The sequence below is a fragment of the Vidua chalybeata genome, chromosome 3, assembly GCF_026979565.1.
Source record: "Vidua chalybeata isolate OUT-0048 chromosome 3, bVidCha1 merged haplotype, whole genome shotgun sequence".
NCBI lineage: Eukaryota > Metazoa > Chordata > Aves > Passeriformes > Viduidae > Vidua > Vidua chalybeata.
In genome coordinates this window covers 18,138,321-18,160,814 of record NC_071532.1, presented here as the reverse complement: position 1 = coordinate 18,160,814, position 22,494 = coordinate 18,138,321, and the positions used below count along the sequence as shown (strand labels likewise).

General features: G+C 45.8%; 1 protein-coding gene across 1 annotated transcript in view; it reads left to right on the top strand.

Annotated features, from left to right (window-relative positions):
- The window catches only part of MDGA1 (MAM domain containing glycosylphosphatidylinositol anchor 1), a 144,001-nt gene that overhangs the window by 60,578 nt on the left and 60,929 nt on the right, over nucleotides 1–22,494 (top strand). Inside the window, exons 6-8 of the mRNA XM_053939166.1 lie at nucleotides 2,625–2,894; nucleotides 3,288–3,617; nucleotides 8,229–8,522. Of these exons, the coding sequence (XP_053795141.1) occupies nucleotides 2,625–2,894; nucleotides 3,288–3,617; nucleotides 8,229–8,522 (894 nt within the window). The remainder of the gene's footprint in view (nucleotides 1–2,624; nucleotides 2,895–3,287; nucleotides 3,618–8,228; nucleotides 8,523–22,494) is intronic.

Below are 22,494 nucleotides of genomic sequence, written 5' to 3'. Positions count from 1 at the left end.
GATGTCCCTGCTCCCTCTCTGTTTGGCTGCTGTTGCCTGACTCCAGAGCAGCAGGTTGGGTCCACATAGCCACAGGACCAGCTCAGCACCAGGCTGCCATCTCCTGCTCCAGCAGGGTCAGCCTGACTTTTTCCCCTTCCTCAATTTCTGCAAAATTAAGCAGCCCAGCTGGTTAATTCTCCTGCAGTTTTACTGCAGCAAATTGGACTTCAAAGGGAATTGAAAGTGATTCTTTGTTTTTAATGGTCCCCTCGCTGCTCGGCAGACTCCGCCAGCAGGTTTTCTGAGCCAAGAACAAAAGGAATTGCCACAGGTTACAAATAAATGAGAATCATCTCCTGCATAACAATGTCTGCAGTCTGTTAACCTCTGTCTGCTGGTGGGAGTGAGAATGGGGTGTGGTAGCCCACGCAGGCTGCCACAGCCAAGGCTCCATTCTGGGGCATGTTGTGGGAGCTTGCTGCCTGTAGCTGTGGCAGGTGGCAGATTTGCAGTTTCCCTGCCTCATTCATGCATGCACACACAGCCTGCCCTCACACAGTGCTTGCAAGGCATGTCACCTTTTTCACATGTTGCCTTGCCCAGAGCTGGGCAAGATGAGTGTGGGTCATATACTTGCATATCCAACCCTAAATCTGCAAGAGCCCTAAATCTTAACCAGAGTGTGCAGGACCTCTGGTTTGTGCTCCCCAACTCTGACACCTTCTCTCTGGACATGGGCTGGTCTCAGGCTTTCTCTGTCTCTGACAGGGATGGATGGAGATTCCCAGGCAAGATGCTGCATCTGCCAGTTTGTGTACTGTGAACCTGAGACCAGTTCAATGTCCGAGGGCAGAAACAGCTATTTGGGGTCAGCTACACTGAGTTAGTGACAGGAATGTGTCCTGCCTAACCATGGTGAGTTGAGCTATTGCATTTCTGGGTTCATACTATCTCATGAAACCATCTGGAGCTTGGTGAGGATGTGCAAATCCTTCCTTTGCTATTTAATAAGCATTAACCCTTGCACATTATTTACAAGACTCCTGCAAAGAGACCTGACAAAGTCTCTTTGAGTGCAGGCTGTGGCCTCCCGAAATTCAAAGGCTCCAACCACTAGCCTCAAAATGGCCAGTGCAGGTAGCAGAAGAGCCACCTTCTTCCTTAGGCATAGCTGGCCACCTCTGACACAAATAGCATGTGCAGTGGCCAGAGAGGACATTATATTCAGTACACCAAAGCAATATCCCAGCATGGCAGTAGTTGTGCTACTAAATCATGGCACCGGTGCTGAGGAGAGGAGAGTCCTCCTTGCCTTCTTTGTATAGGCTGTAATTCAGAGATCCAACACAAATCCAGCACAGCTCATTAACACAGTGTCCAGGGAGAGAAGAGGCAGAAATAATGATGCTGTTAAATCAGGCTTCATGAATATGGAACAATGTCTTATTTTGCATTATTATAGCTGTTACTTAAAACATACTACCTGCTTTTTTTGCTGGGGACTGCTACTTTCTCAACTCTGACTGGATGGAGCCAGTAGTGCTCATAGAGACTTTGAAAGACGTTTCAGGGAATGAAATGGAGAATACAAGATACAAGGGGAAGGATTTTGGATCAGTTCCTGGAGGGGGCTGTAGTGAGAAGGTTACAGAAATATAATAAAACCAAAAAACAGGTACCAGGGCATTCAAAGTAGAGGTTGTCTAGACACTTTGAATCAGTCTCAGCTCAACTGAATGTGAAGGAGAGTTGCTCTGATTGTGATAGCACTCAGGTGTACTGAAAAGCATATTAAACACCTGAGGAGGTGAAGGAGATTAAGAGCAGGTTCAGACCTGCTGTTAATGGTCTGTTAAGGTGTGGACAGGTCCTGGTCCTCCATATCTGTCTCTGAGTTGCAAGGACTATCTGCTTGGCAAAGCCTTTGCCTCTCAAAGATGCCTAGTTGGGTGTGAGAGATAAAGAGGCGTATCATGGGATAGCTGAGGAAAGCTTTTTTTAATAATAGACCTTCCCTAAAGCTTGCTTCTTGGGATGGAAACTCTGAATGAGAGGAGTGGTTTAATGCCAGCTGTCCCTGAGCACAAGCAGTGGTAGGGTTCAAGCAGGCTCCTTTGAGGCTATCCTTTCTCCTTCACCTCTCTGGCAAGGCTACAAAGGTTTCCATTGCCCTTATGCTTGGCTGCAGTTTTCAGTGGCCTGAAACTTCAGGCCTTGGGTTTTTCACTGCCAAATGTTGCCTGTTTGCCACCCCTATATGTGCAGAGTGGATTTATTGGGCTTTTCTTCTGACCTGCATCCTAAAGCCATAGAGAACCTGCACTGGGCACTGATAAAATGTCATAGTTGCTTTGTGCCCCAGTCCTAAGCACTACTGGTAGAGTGTTTTCTGGGCAGTGTGAGGTCCTGCCTGCTTAGTTTCCTAGCCATAAAAGAGGAGCATTCTCATTCAAAGACATGATAATGATCATGCTTTAGATTCACAAACACCTCATATTTGTAATCAATTCATAGATCTTTCCAGCTGTCCCTACTCAAACCAGCCATCAACAAGAACAAATCATAAAAAGTATGAAGCTGTGCAGAGGCAAGTGGATGGGTCTTTCTCAGCCTCTGAAGTGTCCCTCTTTGTGCTTTTCCAGCCCCACCTGCTCTGAAGCTGTCTGTCAATGAGACTCTGGTGGTCAACCCTGGTGACAACATCACTATGCAATGCTCTCTGATGGGCGGTGACCCACAGCCAGAAGTGGTTTGGTCCCACTCTCCTGGCCCAATGCCTCCCAACAGCCTTGCGCAAGGAGGCAACCTCACCATCTGGAGGATCCGCGTGGAGGACTCGGGTTATTACAACTGCACGGCCATCAACAATGTGGGGAACCCAGCAAAGAAGATCGTGAACCTGATGGTGCGGTGTAAGTTGCTGCTTTTCTCTGAGCATATGTTTTCAGGGAGTGGGAGAATTGCATTCCTCCTGGCTGTTCCTGTACAGCTGAGGGTGAATGTGATATTTAGTAGTAATTAATATTCTGGAGAAGTGCCTGTGCTAGTTTCTCTGCTCCCAGACCAATGGCTGTGCAAGCATTGCTCGCAGCTTCATCCTGGGCTGTAGCATTATCCTGAATTGGATGATCCCAGACTGCCAGATGTGAGGCCCTTGGGACATTTTGTGGGAACATAAGTGGGAGAGGTCTTTGGGTAGATTTTGCATGGAAATGTTGCCTTCCTGAGAAGCAAAGAACAGTTTTCCTGTCCCATGCAAGATACTTTGATATCCCTAACCAATTTTGCACTTCTGTTCATCTCAGCCATGAAGAATGCCACATTCCAAATCACTCCTGATGTGATCAAAGAGAGCGAGACCATCCAGTTAGGCCAGGACTTGAAGCTCTCATGCCACGTAGATGCCGTCCCCCAGGAGAAGGTTGTCTATTCGTGGTACAAGAACGGAAAACCAGCCAGGTTCTCAGACCGGTTGCTCATCACCCGCAATGACCCTGAGCTCCCACCTGTGACCTGCAGCTTGGAAATTATTGACCTGAGATTCAGTGACTATGGCACCTACCTATGTGTGGCTACCTTCCAGGGAGCACCCATTCCTGACCTCAGTGTGGAGGTGAACATCTCCTCAGAGACAGGTGAGCCTCTCTCTGGCAGGTGGGGACCCCAGAGGAGTGTTTGGCATCACTGGCTGCCCCACAGCCCCATGCCTCTGGCTTTTTTGAAGAACTTCACATGCATTTAGTTTTGAATGTAGTGGAGAAAGGTCTTACATCCTCAGGCAAGCGTTTGACTCAGATTGGAGATGGGCAATAGTTACAACTTCTCTGTCAGATGTATTACGTACCAAGTAGATCTTCCTTTATGTTTTCTCCCTATGAAAAGTCCAAAGTGCACTTCAGCTATAGAGACAGCTTTACAGTGCGATTGTTCAAACAAACCTCCACACTGTGAAGGAAGGAAGAAGTGGTGGTATTTCAGCAAATTTCAAGTGTCCCTTTGCTTAGAAGAGAGTAAAAGAGAAAAAAAGCTGCTCTTTCATTTCTTTGGCACTGTGTGCAGGATACAATTTCTGTGAAGACTTTTAATGTTTGTTGGATTGCAAATGCAATGGATTGGGCCCTCTCTGAGTGCCAGTGTTATAAATGCCTCCCCCCTAAAATCAGGGTCAGAGCTTTACCCCATGGCCCAGTGAGGACTGGACAAATATGTCAGTGTTTGACAGTCATGCTGGGGACTAAAATATAGAGTCTCAGGGCTGTCTTTCTGTTTCTGCGGAAGCAGTGGGTTCAGCTGTGCTCTCTATTACATCCATGTCATTGTCCTGCCTTTCCAGGACCAAAAGTGCAGCACAAAGAAGCACTGCATTAGTACTCTGATGGAAGACTCCTCAGGGGAGTGAGCTGCCCACAGACTTTAACTTGCACCTTCACAGAATGTTACTTCTCAGTTCCTGGTTGTGCTGGATCCACAGGCCAGGATGATCTCACTCTTGATTCTGGATGCTGCTCACTTCAGCTCCCCAGAAAAAAAGTGCTTGCAACTACTGTTGGTGCTTTGGGAAGCCCTTGACTCCCATTAGAAATACTAGGGGCAGCCTGCTTCTGATAGGATTGCATCGAGTTCTTGTTGGCAGCCTGGAGACTGAGCCCTGACTGTGCCATGGATCCACTAAACACTGAAGAATGGTCCTTCCTTTCTGTGGACCTCTCCATGCCAGCTGACACCAACCCTGTTACACCAACAGGGAACAAAACTGGGGGAACTCACCAATCCTGGTGCAAAATTGGCTTTCCCAAACTTGTATGGCTGATACCACCTGGAACAATTCTTTTTGCCCAAGATCACTAGATGGCAGAGTGCAGTTGTGTTTAAGACTGCAAGGGTGGGAGGCTGTGAAGAGCTGGGAGACCCGGGATGATTCCACCAAGAGGCTTGGCAGTGTCTGACAGTGCAGGTGTTGGTCCAAGCACCAGCCAGTTGCTGTCTTAAAGGAAGTGTCTGTGGTGACAGGTCACCCTGTGCCTGTCTGGAGGAGAGCGAGTCCCATATGCCTGTGTGGATGCTGCCAATGAGGAAGGGAAGGAGGGCAGCCTGGGGCATTCTGAAGCCTCTCTTTGGCAGCCTGGGCCAGCAGGTCTGCTTTGTGTCCCAGAGAATGAAAACAGCCATCCCTGCTGGAGCAGCTCTCCATGCAGCAGCCAAGGCTGTCCAACATGCAACATCCCCATAATCAGGAACAAGCCATCTCCAACTTGTGATCCTCATACAAAACACCTTGCTCCACAGGATCAGAGCAAGAGGACAGCAGCAGTGGCCCCATGTTTCCCCACTGAGCAAAGCCTGAGCTCATCAAAGTGGCTGCCTCCACCAAGCAGCTCCAAGGTGATAGCTTTAATTAAAAAAAAAAATCTTCAAATGCAATTTACAACTTTACCTGTGGAGAAAATTGCTGCTCACCAGGTGAGCGGCTGCCGGCAGCGTTAGCACTGAAAGTGCTGCCGTCTTTTCGCACCGTGCAGGACAGGGTGTGATGAGATTCCCCAGCCCACAGGAGACCTGCAAATTGAAAACGTGGCCTCCGTGTTGCATAGGGAGGTCACTGCAGAGGGAGATTAGGCTGGATCCATCCTAAATTTGTTCATAAAGAGCTGCAGGCTGTAACATGTACAATTACCATAGCACACTCTCCTTTGCTGGAGCTGAATTGAGCTAATGTTGGTCAGACCAGCTTGTTACAGCTTCTGTAGTGCTATATTTTGATTTAAATGGAAACGAAGTACATGGCCCTTGCAGTTATGGAAGTGTCAATCCAAGTGTTGCCACTGTCAGCAGGAAGGGCTGAAAAAGGAGCTTTCAGAAAAGATTGTGACCATATTTACCTCAGCTGAACTGTTGACTCTAAAGTCTAGCACAAATAAATTGTCAATATTAAGTGTGGTTTAGCACAAAAATCCCCTTCCTGGGTTCTTGGTGGAACTGGGGATGTGAACAGCCAACCTCTTCCCACTGACATCTCTGTACCCTGTATTCACTGGATTTCTTTTAAGCTTTGCTTATCAGCAAAGTTTTGATTGCCAGTTGATAGCTGGATATTTCTTTTGAGTGTTACTGTGCCTCCAACTCTAGCCTCAACTCGGCAGCAATTCTGCTGGGTGAGCTCTTCCCAGCCTCGAAGGGCTGCCAGGGGTGATTGTTGCTGGAACTCTCTCTCACTCAGATGAGCCAGAGGTTTATTGGTGTGAGAAATTCACAGTTGTCATGATTTGATACTGGTGCAATGCTAGTGCCCTTATGAAAATATATCTTCTCAAATAAATGCTGTGAGATGTTATCAGGAACAGAGCAGAGCAGGCTTAAGCTTAATAACAAAGAAAAAAAAACTTTATTAAACTACTACTACAGAAGACACATGCACTAAATTTAGGATGAAGACCCTCTAAAACACCTCTCTTCTTCTTAATTTCTAAAACAACCGCTATGAAACGTTACCTGGGATTTTTGATCAAATTACTACCTTTCAGATAATCAATACTTAGTCTATTAAGGGAGAGAGAAGTCTTTCTTGCGTTATAGACCCCCCAGGAAACACAGTTGCCACTTCTTGTGTTTCCATGTCACACATGGCAACCACCCGGAGAAAATCTGCCAGTGTGACACTCTCCTTTCCATGTCACAGTGCTCTCACACTGTGCATGGACAGACTGCTCATAGGGCTCCTTTAAGGATGCTTTGCTATGGACTAAAAGAGACAACAGTTCAGCTTCTCATCTTGGGACTACAGTCCCCCCTATTTTCTCCTGGGGCCAAGGGTCTAGGAACAGAGATCATCTTCTTCCTGAAGACAGAGGGCATCACTATTCCCTCTTCAGCTTTCCTCTGTTCTTGCCATTCCTGTGCTGGTGGTTGCTGAAACAGGTCTCCTTGGGTCACCACTGCATCCCCCTAAAATGCAGTCTCTGTTGCAGGAGAATTTGGTTCAGTCTATGGCTAACAAGAAAAGTCCAGCCAAAAGCTACTCTATCATCTCCTCCCACTTAAAAATTTCTTCTTCTAACATCTTAGGTTCTGGACTGTCTCTCTTCCACTACAAATCGAGGAGGAGTAATATTTTACAAAGCCTTCATTTCTTGGAAAGGGTTAAAAGTTCAGACTCTCTGGACGGCTGAAATCTCTGCCCAGCATTCTCGACTCCCACACTGGGCATCATCCTCCCTCCTTTCTGCTTCTCTTCTGCCAGCAAATCTCCAGGTGCCGTCAGGCTCTCTGTCTCTTTCCCTCTGCGGGGCGGGGGACAAAGGCATCTCTGTTTCTCTCCACTCTTCCGTCCGCGGGAGCTGGCCCAGTTGTAGACCTTCAGCCCCCTCGGCCTACCTGGACAAGGCCGTGTGGCTTCCCCTCCCCAACCCAGCCCATGGCTGGGCAGGGGAGAGTCTGCACTCTCTGAAAACCAGAACCAAAGAGACAGTTTTCCTGGGAGTTCTTGCTTTTAACCCCCTGTGTTCTCAGAGACGTGTCCATACTTTCAGTAGTCACTCCAGGTGCCAATATCCAAACCTGACCACTGATTGGTTTGACCCAACTTCCTGGAAAAAAAATTCACTTCCATGTCAAACCACGACAACAGTGTATTCATCATTAAAAACAAAAAAATAATAATAAAAGTAAAATAAGGAAAAACACTTAAAAAGAGCTGACTCCCTGCTGTGGTTTAGGAACAAACAGGGATCTTGGACCTCTGAGAAGGCTGGAGATGGGATCTACAAGCACTTATCCTTTAAGTCTTGGTTTTGATCTGACCTGGATAAGGTGTCTAGATACCTCGGCAGATATGACTTCTATTTTTGGCCAAAAGACTACAATTCCATTTGAGAAATTCACTGACCAGAAATTGAGAAATGGATCAAAGAGGCTTTTGCCTTTGTGTTCCTTGATGCTATCCCTACAGCTGGATAGCATTTTGCAAACAGAGGGATGGGAGCCTGGAGTCTGCCCCAATACAACTGGCCCTTGGCATTGATATTGGGACACACTGTTGGAAAGGCTGGAATCCTCCTTGGTACCCCGAAGCTCCAGACCCTGCAGGATAACTTGCATGGACAGTATGTTCACAGAAGGATTGCAGTGTGTCGAGCGGAAACCTTTGGAGTTCAAGGCTGTTGGTGTGATTCCATCAGAAGCATCTCAAGACTATTCCTTACTTGCTGAAAACCCAGTATAAAATGATTCCCCTCTTGTCTCTCTTTTAGTGCCACCAACAATCAGTGTCCCTAAAGGTCAGTCCACCATCACTGTGCGAGAAGGCTCCAGGGCCGAGCTGCAGTGCGAGGTTCGAGGAAAGCCGAAGCCTCCCATCATCTGGTCCCGGGTAGACAAGGAAACCCCCATGCCTTCAGGGACAATGACAATGGAGACATATGATGGGAAGCTGCACCTGGAGAGTGTGAGCCGAGAAATGAGTGGGACCTATAAGTGTCAGACAGCCAGGTACAATGGATTTAACATCAGACCCCGGGAAGCCCTGGTGCAGCTAAACGTGCAGTGTGAGTACAACCATACAGTGCTGGAGTGCCTGCCTGAATGCCTGTGTACACAAAAGCCTGGGGGCTAGATGGGGTTGAACTTTCTTACTGGGTTGAGCAGACACATCTCTTTTGTCTGGGGACCTTTGAACAGTTTATATTTAATTGGTCGGGCTACACAAGGCTAAGAGCAGGGTACCATATGGCAAGCATGTTGCAAGTGGAAGGGAGAGCTGTTGTGTGTATTTGTGTACAATGATTTCTATTTCCGTGTCAGGGGATGAGTGCAGCTCTACCAGGTGTGTTTATGTGCATTACATGTGTGTAAAATACCTTCAGGATATGTTAGTAAGTTTGTAAAGTCAAGTACTCAAAAGGTGGAAAATGAATGTTATTTAGATCATTTCCACACCTCAACACTTTCTTCAACTTAGTTACCCCTGGATATGCCTGAATCATTTTGCCTGAAAAGCAGTGATAGGTAACAGGGAATGTATACTCCCAAATGGTTTTCATACAACCAGGCTGTGAGTAACAGGAAGCTGATACTTTGCAGGTATGTGGGGTGATTTCGGCTCTGGGTGGTTCTCCCAGCCCCATTTGAAGGCAGTATCTGTACACAGAGGTGAACATAGAGGGTGGGATGCTGATTTGGGTGACATCTCCATCCCTTCCCTGTAGTGGTTTCTCCCTCCAGAGAAGTGAGTGCCTGCTCAGCTCCCACAGCTGTTGAGGTGTGTTTTGACATGCAACAGTCTGTGCTCTCCCTCTTACAAGACTTCAAATCAGACTGGGGGAAGGCAGCCAGATAAAATGCCTTGGCTCTCCCTGCAGATCTTGTCCCATTAGTGCGGTGCGATTGTTGAACACCGGCAGAGTACTCTGAGCAGCGCTGATCTGGCAGGTGTGCGGCAGGCAGGGAACAGGTTAATTTACACCTGGGCATGCTGCCTGTGGGCTGTGAGTGACAAGCCTCCAGACATAGCACAGCAGCACTCATTAGACATGCTGCCACTCTCCCAGGCTCGCTCCCCAGGAATAAGAGAAGTGAGACCAGAGCAGACAACCTGGCTGAAACCAACCAGACAAACTGCTCACAGATGTGAGCTGCTGGGAGCACAGCAATAACAGAGGTGTGTGAAATCCTGCAGGCACTTTGAGTATTTGAAGAGCCCCTTTTAAAATTATCTCTGTCTATTCAGGACCGTGGAGGGCTTAGATTACAGGATGAGATAGGGAAATGTGTGAAGATTTCCAGGCAGGTAAGTAGTGCGGAGATGCTTCCCTTAAGCAGGGTGAAAATGTGCGTCTTGGTTTGAGCTGTTCAGGAAAGCCGCCTGGTTCAGTCATATGGGACTTGGAAGGACATGGCAGGGAAGGTAACTCTTGGTCACATCAAGAGACGATGACAAATACAGCAAATTTCACTTGGGGGCAAAGAACCATGAAACCTGCTGGTGTTCCCGGTTTGAGGTTGCTGTCTGAAAGCTGTGTGGCCCTCGCTTGACCCTCACTGCCCCTGCAGAGGGAGCAGCAGTGCTGAGCTTGGGATGAATGCAGTCATACTAGGTGGTCTGGAGGGGGATCACAGAACTGAATCTTGGGCTGAAGGGACAGGGCATGATTCCCCACACAAGAAAGATGGTAGGTGCAAGCCAGAAGCTGTCTGGGGCAGAGACTATGATATGACTCTCAAGAAAGCAAAGATGTGATGAACTTCTGTGTAAAGGGTAGCTGAACATGTTCTTCCTATAGCTCATCCCATGGCCAAGCAATGCTTTATTGTAATTTTACCCAAGTAATGGTGATGTAGTCCACATGCCAGCCCACCTTCCCTTGTCAATCAGTTCTGTGTAGCCTTAGTGGAAGCTGGGTGCATACTGAGTGTTTGTACACCAGAGCCATCTCATCCTGCCTGGAAAACGTGGAAGGACTTCATGGTGGCACTGCCTGTTCTGTGCCTCAGCAGGCAGCTTTGGTTCCAGTGCTGTCGATTGCTCCTTCCATTAGCATGAAAAAGAAACTACAAACCAAGAAAGTAGGGCAAGAATTGCCCTCGTCCCTTTTACAGCCTCCTCCCTTTCCCTTCATGCAGAAAACAGATCCAGAAAAAACACAGTCCCTGTTTGTTTATCCCTCTCCTCCTTGTTCATGCTGCTGGAAGGATGTGGGTGCGGCAGGGGCTGCTGTGGTTAATTGAAACACAGCTTTCCAGCATGGGCAGCTCATTAGTTCGGTGGCTTGCTCTGGAATTTTCATCTTGTTGGAAATAGGGATCGTGTGGCTCCTGCAGCCTCCGTGATGAGCGCTTCTCTCACCTCGCCCAGGCTGCGTATCCCATCGGAGCGCCGCTCCGGAGGGGTGCACATCCACAGGGCCGCGCACGTGTGTGCGCACACAGGCCGCCTGTTTGCGCGGCCCTGGGAGCGCCTCTGGAGCCGCCTCGCTCCGGGGAGCAGTGCATCCTGGATGGTAATGTGGCTGTTTCTCTGATTGCTCCAAAGCTAAAGTTGCAAAATCAATACAGCAGATGTGATTAGATGTCAGAACCTGTTTCTGTGTTTCCCCTCTCCCTTGGTTTTCTCCCTTCATCCTCATGCATATGGTGCTGTTTTGTAACACACTAGTCCAGAAATAGGCTTTTCCAACTGCACTGCAATAGTGGAAAGAGAATAAGAAGACAAAAAGAACAAGTCAGCTGTCAAAAAAAGGTGTTTGGGCTTTTTAATTTTTTTTTTTTTAAGAAAGCAAAAAAATTGCTTTTCTTTTTGTACTTAGAAAGCAGAAGAAATTGCTTTTCTTTTAGCTTATGAGCTGAAATTGTCTATCATCAGGTCTCTGACAGGATGGATGATCTCTTCCCTGGACTTCCTGGTCTGTAGTATAGAGCTTTGAAAGATTAATAAGTTTATGAAAGTCTGTGCAGCCTTATATCTCTGTGTTTAAGATGAAGAAATGTTGTATAATGGTTATAGTGAGAGTCTGGGCTTGTCAGAACTCCTGGGAATCTACACTTGGATTGGCAATGTCTTGTCATTTTCTCCTGTACCTTCAAAACAGGAATAAAACTGACCAATCTAATCAAAGATTTGTGGAGCATAATAAACATAGCACTTTGACGTCTTGAAATAAAAATATTAATGGAGTGGCAGAGTGCTGTTAATAATATCAATGCTATCATTGATGCTGTTATCAAGGGTTTTTTTCAGGACCAGTACTTGAGAAAATCCCATCAGAAAAATGAATCCTCTGCTGAGGTGTGTTTAAAATTAGGCCTGGGCCACCCTGTGCAGGGGAACTAGTCTAAGGCTGTGAAACACACACTGGGCTTGAAAATGTGAAGCATTTGGGTTTTGGAACTCAGTAGTGTCATTTGAGCTGCTGTGTATAAGAAGAAAGAAAGCTGCATGTGAGGATCAATGAAAAGGATGCTACTTAGATACTAATTTAGCAAGTATGTAACAAAAAACGGAAAGACGAGTATTTGCCATGTAACCTAAAATACTGCCAAAAGCAGAATTTGCAGGAATTGCAAAGGTTAGTAGTGACTTTAAGCTCTAGCTATTGCTAGAAGTAGCCCTTGAGATGATTGTCTTACCATGGTGAATATGACATTTGCTCTGTTAGAGCCTTATAAAACAGTATGGTGAAAATTGCAATCTTACTACATTTTCCTGCTTGAATAATATTATGTCAGCTCTGATGCTCTGCCAGTCCTGGGCTACATCCTATAAACTACTGCACAGCTCCATCCAAGTCCAGCTCTGTCGTGCACTCCTCATCCCACCTGATTCTCAATACATCTGCTCCCATATTTTCCTGCAGATGGGTTTATTCTCCTTCACAGCACTCACTACTTTCTGTCTCAGGCTCACACTTGATCATCTGAATGGCTTCTCCCTCTTTAGATAACCATCAAAGCCTGGTAGAAGAGCACCTGTGTCCTCTGTTGAGTTGTTAATTACTTCACAAAGTTCTGAAGATGAGATAAGCAGATTTTTCCTGCTGCCATTTTTGTCTTTTGCAGAGGTTTTGGCATCTCTGAGTGCCCAATGGAAGAAGAGTAGGAGGAAAGGGTGGTAGTTATATAGGGCTGACTTTGTTTTCAATAGTCAAGTCTGAAAGTTGGACGTTTCCCATGTTGGGATCACACAGCAGGTGAAATCTTTGCAGGAAGAAAGACTAGAAAAGGAATTTACCTGAGTGTCTCTTTCTCTGCAATAACATGGCCTGTGAATTTATCTCTTCTGGATCTAAAGCAATAGCCCACAATTATCTGTGACTGATCTTCAAATGATTATGCTTACTGCCCTTAGATAAAATTCTGCCACATTAGGCAGCAGGTGAGTTATTGTGCTTTATCTTCAAAGCATAGTGAATGTTAGGTGTAATCAGGAATGCAGACTGGCATTCCCTTTGGAGGGATGGTTATCAGGACTTCAGAAGCCATTTATAGTCCTAGACACAGGCATTGCTATAGGGCTGGTGACTAGCAGGTCTGGCTCTGCCCTGGCCTGGAAGGCTGCCAGAACACGTCCTGCTGGGGCATCTGTTGCCATTGTCACTTTAACTAATGTTCAGGTGGGCACAGATATGTTTTCCTATTCAAGCTCACACACTGGCAAATGTTATTCCTGGTCACATACTGTTGACTCATTCCTCTTTAAAATCCTGCTGAACCCATCGGCAGTGCTGTACATCACGCAGGCGATAGTCAGCATCAATTTCCCGTGTTATCTATGTAGCAAACACGAGAGCGGGGAGCGGGGAGGGGGTGATACTGTAAATAAGTAAGAAACATTGCTGGCTCCATGCAACTGGAAATGGAAATGCATTAAACTGTTTCGATCAGCTGTTGAAGCCATAGCTCAATGTCAGTGCTTCTTGCTGGTGCCCTGCCCCCTCCTGAAATGTAAGCTTGGATATTAACTGCTCTCTTAAAAGTGCTCTTGAGACGTGTTTTAGGCATGGAGACGTTTTTGCAGAGTGGCTAAGATGGAGCTTTTGGCTGCTAAGAGTCCCCTGCAGCTCTCCCTGCTATGAAGGGAGTCTAAGAGAAATGAGGCTGTCAGGGGCCAGAGCTGACCCCTCTGTCTGTGGCTGAGCTGGCTTATCTGTCTTGCTGCTTGGCCGTGTGAGCTGCACTATGGAGTCATCTGCTAAGAATTTTAGACCTGGTTGGTTTAATTTCTGAGTGTATTTATTTATAGTGACTGCTTTGTTTTTCTTTATCATTTTCATTGGTGAAATTCATCCTGTTACCCTCCTCCAAGCTGAGGAGCACAGTTCAGGAGCTAACTTGGGGGCAGAAGATGGTTTTTCTGCTCTTGTGGTGGCTGGAACTTTCCTACTCTTTCATTCATACTTCAGTATTGCTGTTCTCCATGTTACGTGTGCTGCTGCCAAGAGAGGGAAACCTCAGGCTCTCCTGCCAGCTAGAACTCTCATGTGTTCTGGCTCTTTTTACACCATCAAAGGTTTAAGAATGAACTGATGCTCTGGGGCAAGTGTGTCTGTATTCAAAGCCAAAGGAAAACTGTGCCTTCTGGAAGTTCAGTGTTTGCAAACTTAGGGACTTTAATTGGTAGGAAGAATAAAATAATTCATAGCGATGGGCATAATATTGAACCACCAGTCTGAACAAAGCCTGACCTGGTAGTTAGGTTTCACTTTGATGGAAATCTTCCCCGCTTATCCCCAGATAAGTTGTATAGAGGTTTGTGTGACTGAGCTGAAAGTATACATGTAATTTCTGCATTTCCCTCAATACACAGCACCCTTCTGCTCCCCTTGTTAAGAGCAGAGGATTTCATTCCTGATTGTCAACACACTTTTTGCTTGCCACTATCGTGTTTGGGATTAAGCTCCTTAGAGCTCGTGTTTGTGCACGCAGCCCTGTCCTGGGTGATATGGCATTAGGATTGCTCACTCTGCTTCCCAATGCCCAGGCTGCTTACAACTAATTAGAGTTGTCAGTCTCAGGACAGGCTGAAGTTTTACTCTGTCATGGCTGTAAACCCAAATGGCCACAGTTCAGAGCAAAGTAATAATCACAGACACTTACAGCTGGCCTCAGATTTGTCATAACAATTACCATGTATTGGTCATGGGGCCTGAGAGATGGAGTCTATGACAGTGCTTTCATCAGTTTAGGATTGGGTCCTCACATAGGGTTGTACCAAAAGTTACTGTGTAGGACTCGTTGGCCCTGCCCTCCTGCCAGCCTCATGGCTTTAAGTCTGGCAGGCTAAGGATGCTTAGCTAAAGCCTTCTTCTTTGGAATGCCTTTATGCTCATACAGCAAATCCCCAGGACTCCCAGTGCTGGTTTGTTTTTTTTTTTTTTTTTTTTTTAGAATTTGTTATATCCAACTTAAAAAAATAAAAAAACAAACAAACAAACAAAAAAACAAAACAAAACAAAACAACAAAAAAAAAAAACCCAACCCATATTTCACAGAGTAAAGCAGTTGTATGAGTTTTGGCTGGTCTGAATTTTTGTTGTCAGTGTTTAACAGTAGGGTCTTACCCTGCAAGAGCTGTGTTCTCTCCTCTGTTTGCTGCCTTGTGGGGAAGGTTCCCATGTGCTTCCACTCAGATTTCTTGGGAAGCCTCCCTTGTGCTTTGAGAGCTTTTCTGATTTACCTCTTTGAAATTGGTCTGACAGAGCATGTCTGCACCCTGTGGTGGCCAGGAGATACAAGAGACTTGAGACATAAAGCAAAAGGCCCATATGGCAGGGGGATTTCAGAGGCTGTGGAGCAGATTTTGCAAAGCTGGCATGTCCAGTCTGTGGCACCACACGTCAGATGCAAAGTACAGTGAGGCCTCCTCGCTGTGCCCTGGGTAAAAGCCCATGAAAGGAGGGAGGACAATCCCCAGATATGTGCATCAGGAAGGTGGGAGCCTGCCCTAAAGCTGGAACCTGGGTCTACTATGTGAGATTGCAACCCATCTGCACTGCCATTCAGCTTCTGTGCAGCTCATTGCTCATCTCTCAGCACCTCTGTAGTTGCAATAATAGGCTGAGTAAAAGCTTGTGTGAGAGCTCTTCGCCTGGAGAGATGGATTTGTTTGTTCAGAAGAGAACTGGTTTAAATCAGTTAATCCATTTCTCAGATATTGTTGGGAGAAACAAATACACGTTCCATAATCTGCCATTATCCTGTTTTTTGGCCAGACTCTGCAGGAAGAGCAACTTAATTTTATTGAGAGAGACACATTCAAGCTGTACAGTTTTGTCAGGAAGGGAGAGACAAGAGCTGTATAGACACAGTGGATGGCAGACAATCTTGGTCATCTCTCTGTAAATATTTGCTCACCTAGGGCCCTTTCAGGGCTGAATACCAAATCTCATACAGTTCTAATGCAGACATTCCTTCTAATTTTTCCTGCCATGGCAGCTATTCTCCCTGTAGGACCCAAGTATATATCAACTTATTGAGGTAAGAAACAACTCCAGAATCCTCTCAAATGCTTTGTGCTGAGCATCCTGCAAGGCTATGCATGTTTGGGTCTCACCCACACATATGCTTCTCTTTAAGTTACAGGAGCATACTGCTGCCAGAGGACTGTCAGACTCTTTCCCAGTGCTTCCCATCTTGCCATTCTGATGAAGCTGCTTTGCTAGGCTTAGACCATGGGTAAAACCACTTGTATCAAAGTTCTCCAGTGTGCCTTACAGCTGGTGATTCCCAGATTGCATCAAGACAGCCTAGCTGGAGGGAAAGGTTGTCCTGGCTCTGCTTCTGTTTGCACAGGGATGTAACATAGACTGTGAGTACTTCTGCCATGTGCTTATCGTCAGTCAGTAGGTCAGAGATAGTGAGTCTGGCACTGCAGCTGTAGCTCTCTCTTTGGGCCTGTGCAGCACCAGTACAGGTCCAAGAGACATGGGAACTTGGCCATGGCAGAGAAAGCTTTGTGGATCCTGGAATGTGGGGTTATGGGATATTCTCTGCTAAGGGTGTGTCCTGGTTTAGGACAAATTAAGGGAAAACATCTCCAAAGGAGCCCCTTATAGGAAACAAAACCCTCCGCAACTTCCCCCCACCACCGGGTTCGGGAGGAATTTCTTCAGAGGGGAAGTGGAAAAAACTTGTTTATTAAGGAACAACAAAAACTCCCCAGCACAAGAGAAATAGCCCGAGATGACCACAGATGTTTTCACCAGTCCAAGGGGGTTGAGCTGTGTCTCTCTTTGCCGCAGAGGGTACGAAGCTTCTTTCGCAGACCCCGGGGGAGCTCCTGCCTGGAGTAGGTCCGATATCTTCGGGGGGGGGGGGGGGAAGGGAACAAGAGAAACCGGGGAAAAAGGAAAAAAAATGGCAAAAAAGCAAGCAAGCGAAAAACAAAGAAAAAAGAGAGGAAAACAGAGCCAGCAAAGCAGGCAGCCAGCAGCAAGCAAAAGCAGCAAGCAAGCCCAAAAGCCAAGCAGCAAGCCAGCAGCGAGCCGGGGCAGGGGGAAGGAAGACAAAACAAACTGAGAACAGGGAACAGAAACCACGATTGGGATGAGCATGAAAATGTCCTGTCCCCACGACATTGTGATAAATAGGACTGGTATCTGAGTTCATGGGGAATCTGTTACGAATGGGATGAAGATCCAAAAAAAAAAAAGGTAAAACCTGTGGATTGAGGTAGGAAAATTTAGTGATTGAAATAATTTATTATATTAGTAGTAATGATAGTAATGTAAAGGAGAGAGAGATGGGGGGGAAAAAAGGAGTAAAGCTCAAAAATAAGTGAAACACAGTAAAATTACTCACAGCTCACTGACCAATGCCCAGCCATCCCTAAGTAACAATTGATGCCTCTCAGCCATCTCCCCCCAGTTTATATACTGGGCATGACATTCTGTGGTATGGAATGTTCCTTTGGTTTGTTCAGGTCAGCTGTCCTGGCCATGCTCCCTCCCAACTCCTTGTGCGCCTGCTCACTGGCAAACCATGAGACAGTGGAAAGTCCATGAGTTAAAGCACTGCTTACTAAGAACTAAGACATCAGTGCATTATCAAAATTATTCTCATCCTAAGGACAGCACTGTACCTAAATCAAAAACAGAGCACCATACCAGCTACTATGAAGAAAATTAACTCTGTGCCAGCTGAAACAAGGACTTGCTGGCTTCAGCAGTCATGGGGCAAGGGAAGTGGAAGATGGAGCAAATTAGAAGCCTGCTGTCAGCTCTCATGTTTTGAGCCTAGGGTCACAGGACAGAAAAAGAGGGAATGGCTTGTCCCTATCAAATTCTGCCTCTTGGTGGTGGAGAGAGAGATGTTATGGACCAGAACTCACTAGGAAAACCAGGAAGTCACCAAGCAAACAAAAATTGTGATTCATTTTCTCATATTAATGCTCAGCCTCTGCACAAGGGCCTGAGGCACAGAGAAGTGAAAACAGCTGTCCACACCTGCAGGGCAGCATAGGCCACCAGACCTGGCACGGGACCTGTGCCAGGGAAGCAGAGATCCTTTTCCCCCAGCCTCTTTTCCAGAGAGAGCTATGTGGTGCTATGGATTGTGCCTGTGCCTTTGCTTTTCTACCAGGATTTTTGGGCTGTAAACCATGTCATGGAGCACCTATGACAGTGCAGGAGCAGAATAACATGCTACTCTTCACCTGCTCTCTGGATTCTGGCACTGGAGCAGTGCTATTTCCTCAAGCCCAGGAGGACTGGAGGGTTGTGGCAGGCATGTGAAAGCAATGCACAGAATAGTGATGCCACTTTTGAGGAGGGGACTTATGCAGGGAAGCCCCTGAGACATTCCTGATAAGAGCAGAGGCCCCAGTAGAAAACTAAGCATCCTGGATGTGTTTTGAATTAGCTGTGACCATCCTGACCCCAAGCTCTGAAACAGCACTAATTACATTCACCCCTACAGGGAAACTGTTTAAATGAGAATTAAATTTCAGAGGTGCTTAGACTTCTCTACATCCCAGTGAGTCTCCCTGTTTCCAATTCTGTGCTAGGACAATTTACAGGGAGGCTGAGGGCTCCATTTTTAGCAAGGTCATAGAACTTTTTGGAGCTTTCTGTGGAGCTGCTCAGTGACTAGTTTTGGGCTTTTCCACTTGGGCCAGTTTCTGAACAAGAAACTGTTTTTTCTTTGAAGCCAGGAAATAGTGTTTTCTCAATGACCAGAAATCATATTTCCAACATTCACCCCTTTCACTCTATTTCACTTCATATAGTTCCTATTTTCCATTCATCTTTGCGTCTCTATTGCAAACAAAAATAAGCACAAGTGTGCACACACTCCTTCCTTATGTCAACTGTTATTTCTGATTCAAATATAATTGGCCTCCATTACTCAAGGTAGAACAGTTGGTTTTCTTTCATGATCCCAGTAATGAACCTGCAAATCCATCATTGGTCCCAGGAATTTACAGACATGCCTACATTTCCTGTTTGAATGCCTACCTGTTGCATTTTGTTTAATTTTGGAGTCCTTGTTTCTAGGGTCACGTGTGGTCACAGGAAACCATGGAAATTTTTGTTACTGTTGATTGGGAGGAAGCTGGCTTCTGAGACTGAATCACAAGATTGGAAAAGACCTTCAAGATAACCTCTGGCCTAACCACCATGGCCACTAAACCTTATCACAAAGTGCCACATCCACTTATTTTTGGAACACTTTCAGGGATGGTGAATCCATCACTTCTTTGGGTAGCCTATTCCAATCTTGACCACCCTTTAGGTGAAGAAATTTTTCCTAATATGCAACCCAAACCTCCCCTGACACAACTTGAAGCTGTTTCATCTTGTCCTATCACTATATGCCTGGAGAAGAGACTGGCCCTCATCTTGCCACAGCCTCCTTTCAGATAATTGTAGGGCAAAAGGATCTCCCCTGACCCACCTTTTCTCCAGATTGGGCAACCCCAGGTCCCTCAGTCATTCCTTGTAGGACTTGTGCCCTGGACCCTTCACCAACTCTGTTGCCTTTTTTGGACACACTCCAGCACCTCAATGTCATTCTTGAATTGAGAAGCCCAGAACTGAGCATTGGATTCAAGGTGAGGCCTCACCTGTGCTGAGTAATGGGGACAGTCCCGGTCCTGGCCCTGCTGGCCACACCACTGCTGGTACAGGCCAGGATGCCATCGGCCTTCTTGGCCCCCTGGGCAGACACTGGCTGATGTTCAGTCGCTGTCAGTCAGCACTCCCAGGTCCTTTTCTGCTGGGCAGCTTTCCAGCCTCTCTGCCCCAGCCTGTAGTGCTGCAAGGGCTTGTTGTGACCCAAGGGCAGGACCCGGAACTTCACGTTGTTGTCCCTCCTACAGTTGGTCTCAGCCCATTGATCCAGCCTGTCCAGATCCCTCTGCAGGGCTTACCTCTGCTCCAGAAGATTGATACTCCAACCCAAATTGGTGTGTCTGCAAACTGACTGAGGGTGTCCCCAATCCTGTCATCCACATAACTGATAAAGATTAAGCAGAGCTGTCTTCGACACTGAGCACTGGGGAACAACACTTGTGACTCGATTTTTTTGATTCCTGGAAGTGCAGGCTTTCCAGCCTCAGTATCCCTGGACCTGTAGGTTTTTTTTTTTTTTTTTTTTCTCTGAACCCTAGCACTAATTGCAGCTTTGGACAGAGCCTGAGGTCCCCAGTACCATGGGTGGCACAGATTAAGAAAGATGTGGAGAGATCAATGTTGGTGCAGTGTTGTGCTCTACTTGGCATGCCTTTTCCAGTCCCAATATCCCTGCAGCTGTAGCCTTCACGGTTCTCTGAACCTTAAACCTACTGCTAGACCAAAATGGCAGTTTGGGATTGCGACTGAGATCTCAAGTTCTACAGGTAGCCCAGATTGGAAAGAGGTGGAAGGAAAAATAAGATTCTTGATCTGTTGTGATCTGCTCTCACAGATGATGAAACCAGTGCTGCAAATCTCATCTCATCTCTCAGTGTAGCAAATATGCTACAACTCTGGGGCAAATTCAGCCAAGCATTTCACAGGAGGAATTAGAAAACTAACAGAGGCTCCCAGCAGTGGCTGTGATTGAGGTCAAGAGAACAAAGAATGACAGTAGCATTTGCACTGAACAGGGATTTTCCTTACAAAATGCTGATTGCAAGGAAATACTGCACTGTCCTAATCACAAGCTAGAATACAGTATCTAATAACTGAATGCAATATAGATGAGCTTAATAGCACTAAGTCTGCTGGGTTTTTCTGAGCAGTTCATCGTTTATACATGCCCTTCAGCCAACATTCTTGTATGCTGTAAAACGGAGAAATGGGGCTTGAGGGAAAGTGAGCAGCCCTCCATCTAAGGTGGGTTGCTGGAGAGACTAAAGTAGATTTAAAGGGATAAGAAAATGGCAGCAGTTGGCTCGATCAGAGGAAAACAGAGCAACTGAAAATAGGATTTTGTGATTTGGAAATCTTTCTTTTCCCCTTTGGCTGCTTGTAATAAGGCTCTGCCAAAGTCCAAACTTATGCATGGAAGTGGATAAGTTTTCACACTGATTCACTTTCTAGGAACCAACTTACATGTATAAATGAAAAAATGCAAATGAAACTATTTTAAAGAAAGGAGGAAAGAGTTGGGTTTTGTGTTGGGATTTTTGTGGGTGGTTTTTTTTGGTTTTTTTTGTTTTGTTTTGTTTTTGTTTTTTTAAAAACTCTTTAGGGAAGCTTATGTGCTCCAATCTGCTTATCCAAAATGCCGTGACTCCAGCTTCCCAATCACTATGACAAAACAAGAGCTCTTTGAATCTCTTTCTAATCATTTTGTGCTGTTTGTCTTATTTATATGCTAAGGATAGTCCCTATCACTGATGGAGCTGAGGAACAAGGAGAGTTTACCTTTGTACATCTAAACTTGGATATTTGTACATTTTCAGTGCAGCATCTTCTCACACCCTGAAGTGACAGAGAATTCAATGTGTTGCTCAGTAAGTTGTTCCAGTGTTTTTTTACTCTCATGGTTCTGTTGTCATCACTTAATCTAAGCCTGTCTCATTTCAGTTTCCAGCTACAAGCTCTTTTTATGCCTTTGTTTTCTCACATAATGAGCTATTTGTTATCAGCAGTCTCTTCCTCATGTAGTCTCAGATACCAGAACAAGTAATCTCTTAGTCTTTTCAGTAGGCAATCCAGAAAGAGTCTCTTTAGCCATTCACCACAAGGCATGTTTTCCAGCCCTATATTTATTTTTATGGCCCTCTTCTCATTTTTTCTCAACATCATTCTGTCAGCATGGCTACATGTATTAAACAGGCTTTTAAAAATGATCTCACCAGCACAGATGCGATGCCCATCTCACAGTATGTTTAGTAAGCTTTGGCTTAATCACCCAAGCATTTGGACATCTTTGGACTACAGAATTAAGCTGAAAGCTGATGTTAATCAGTTACATTAACTCAGGCTCCTCTTGGAGTCATTGTGTCTTCCCTTGCAAGAGTGACACATTCTTTCCTCAACACTTTTCTTTCAAGAACCTTTACATTATGACCTTTAAAGGTCATTATTATGACCTTATTATGACCATACATTATTCCCAAATTTTCTATAGTTATGTGAATATCCAGGACAAAATTAATGAAGTTCCCAAAAGACTATTCCATCAGGCAAGCCGAATTGTCCTGTAAGAGGTACTTCTTTAGTATGTCATTTACTGCTACGTGTTTTCTATCTTCTAGAATGTTGGTTCTTATATTGACACAAGTGCTTAGGGATGGTGATCGTCAGTTATCACTGCCTTTTGTGTGGGAGGGAAGGAAGCACAGCCCAAGCCACAAGCAACAGATGTGCCAAAGTGTGCACCCAGCTGCACACAGATATAAGGTCATTCAGACACTAAAAGTGGTTATGTGTGATGTTGGCTACACAACCTGAACAGGGTGCTTTATAATTGATATACTTTAGCTTTGCCAAGCTGTTCTCTGGATCTCTGACCTTTATGGAGATGTGAAATAGCATCAGTTTAAGAGGTTCATGTGGGTTCTTTCTAGAGATGTCTTCCTTGAATAGGCGTTCCCTC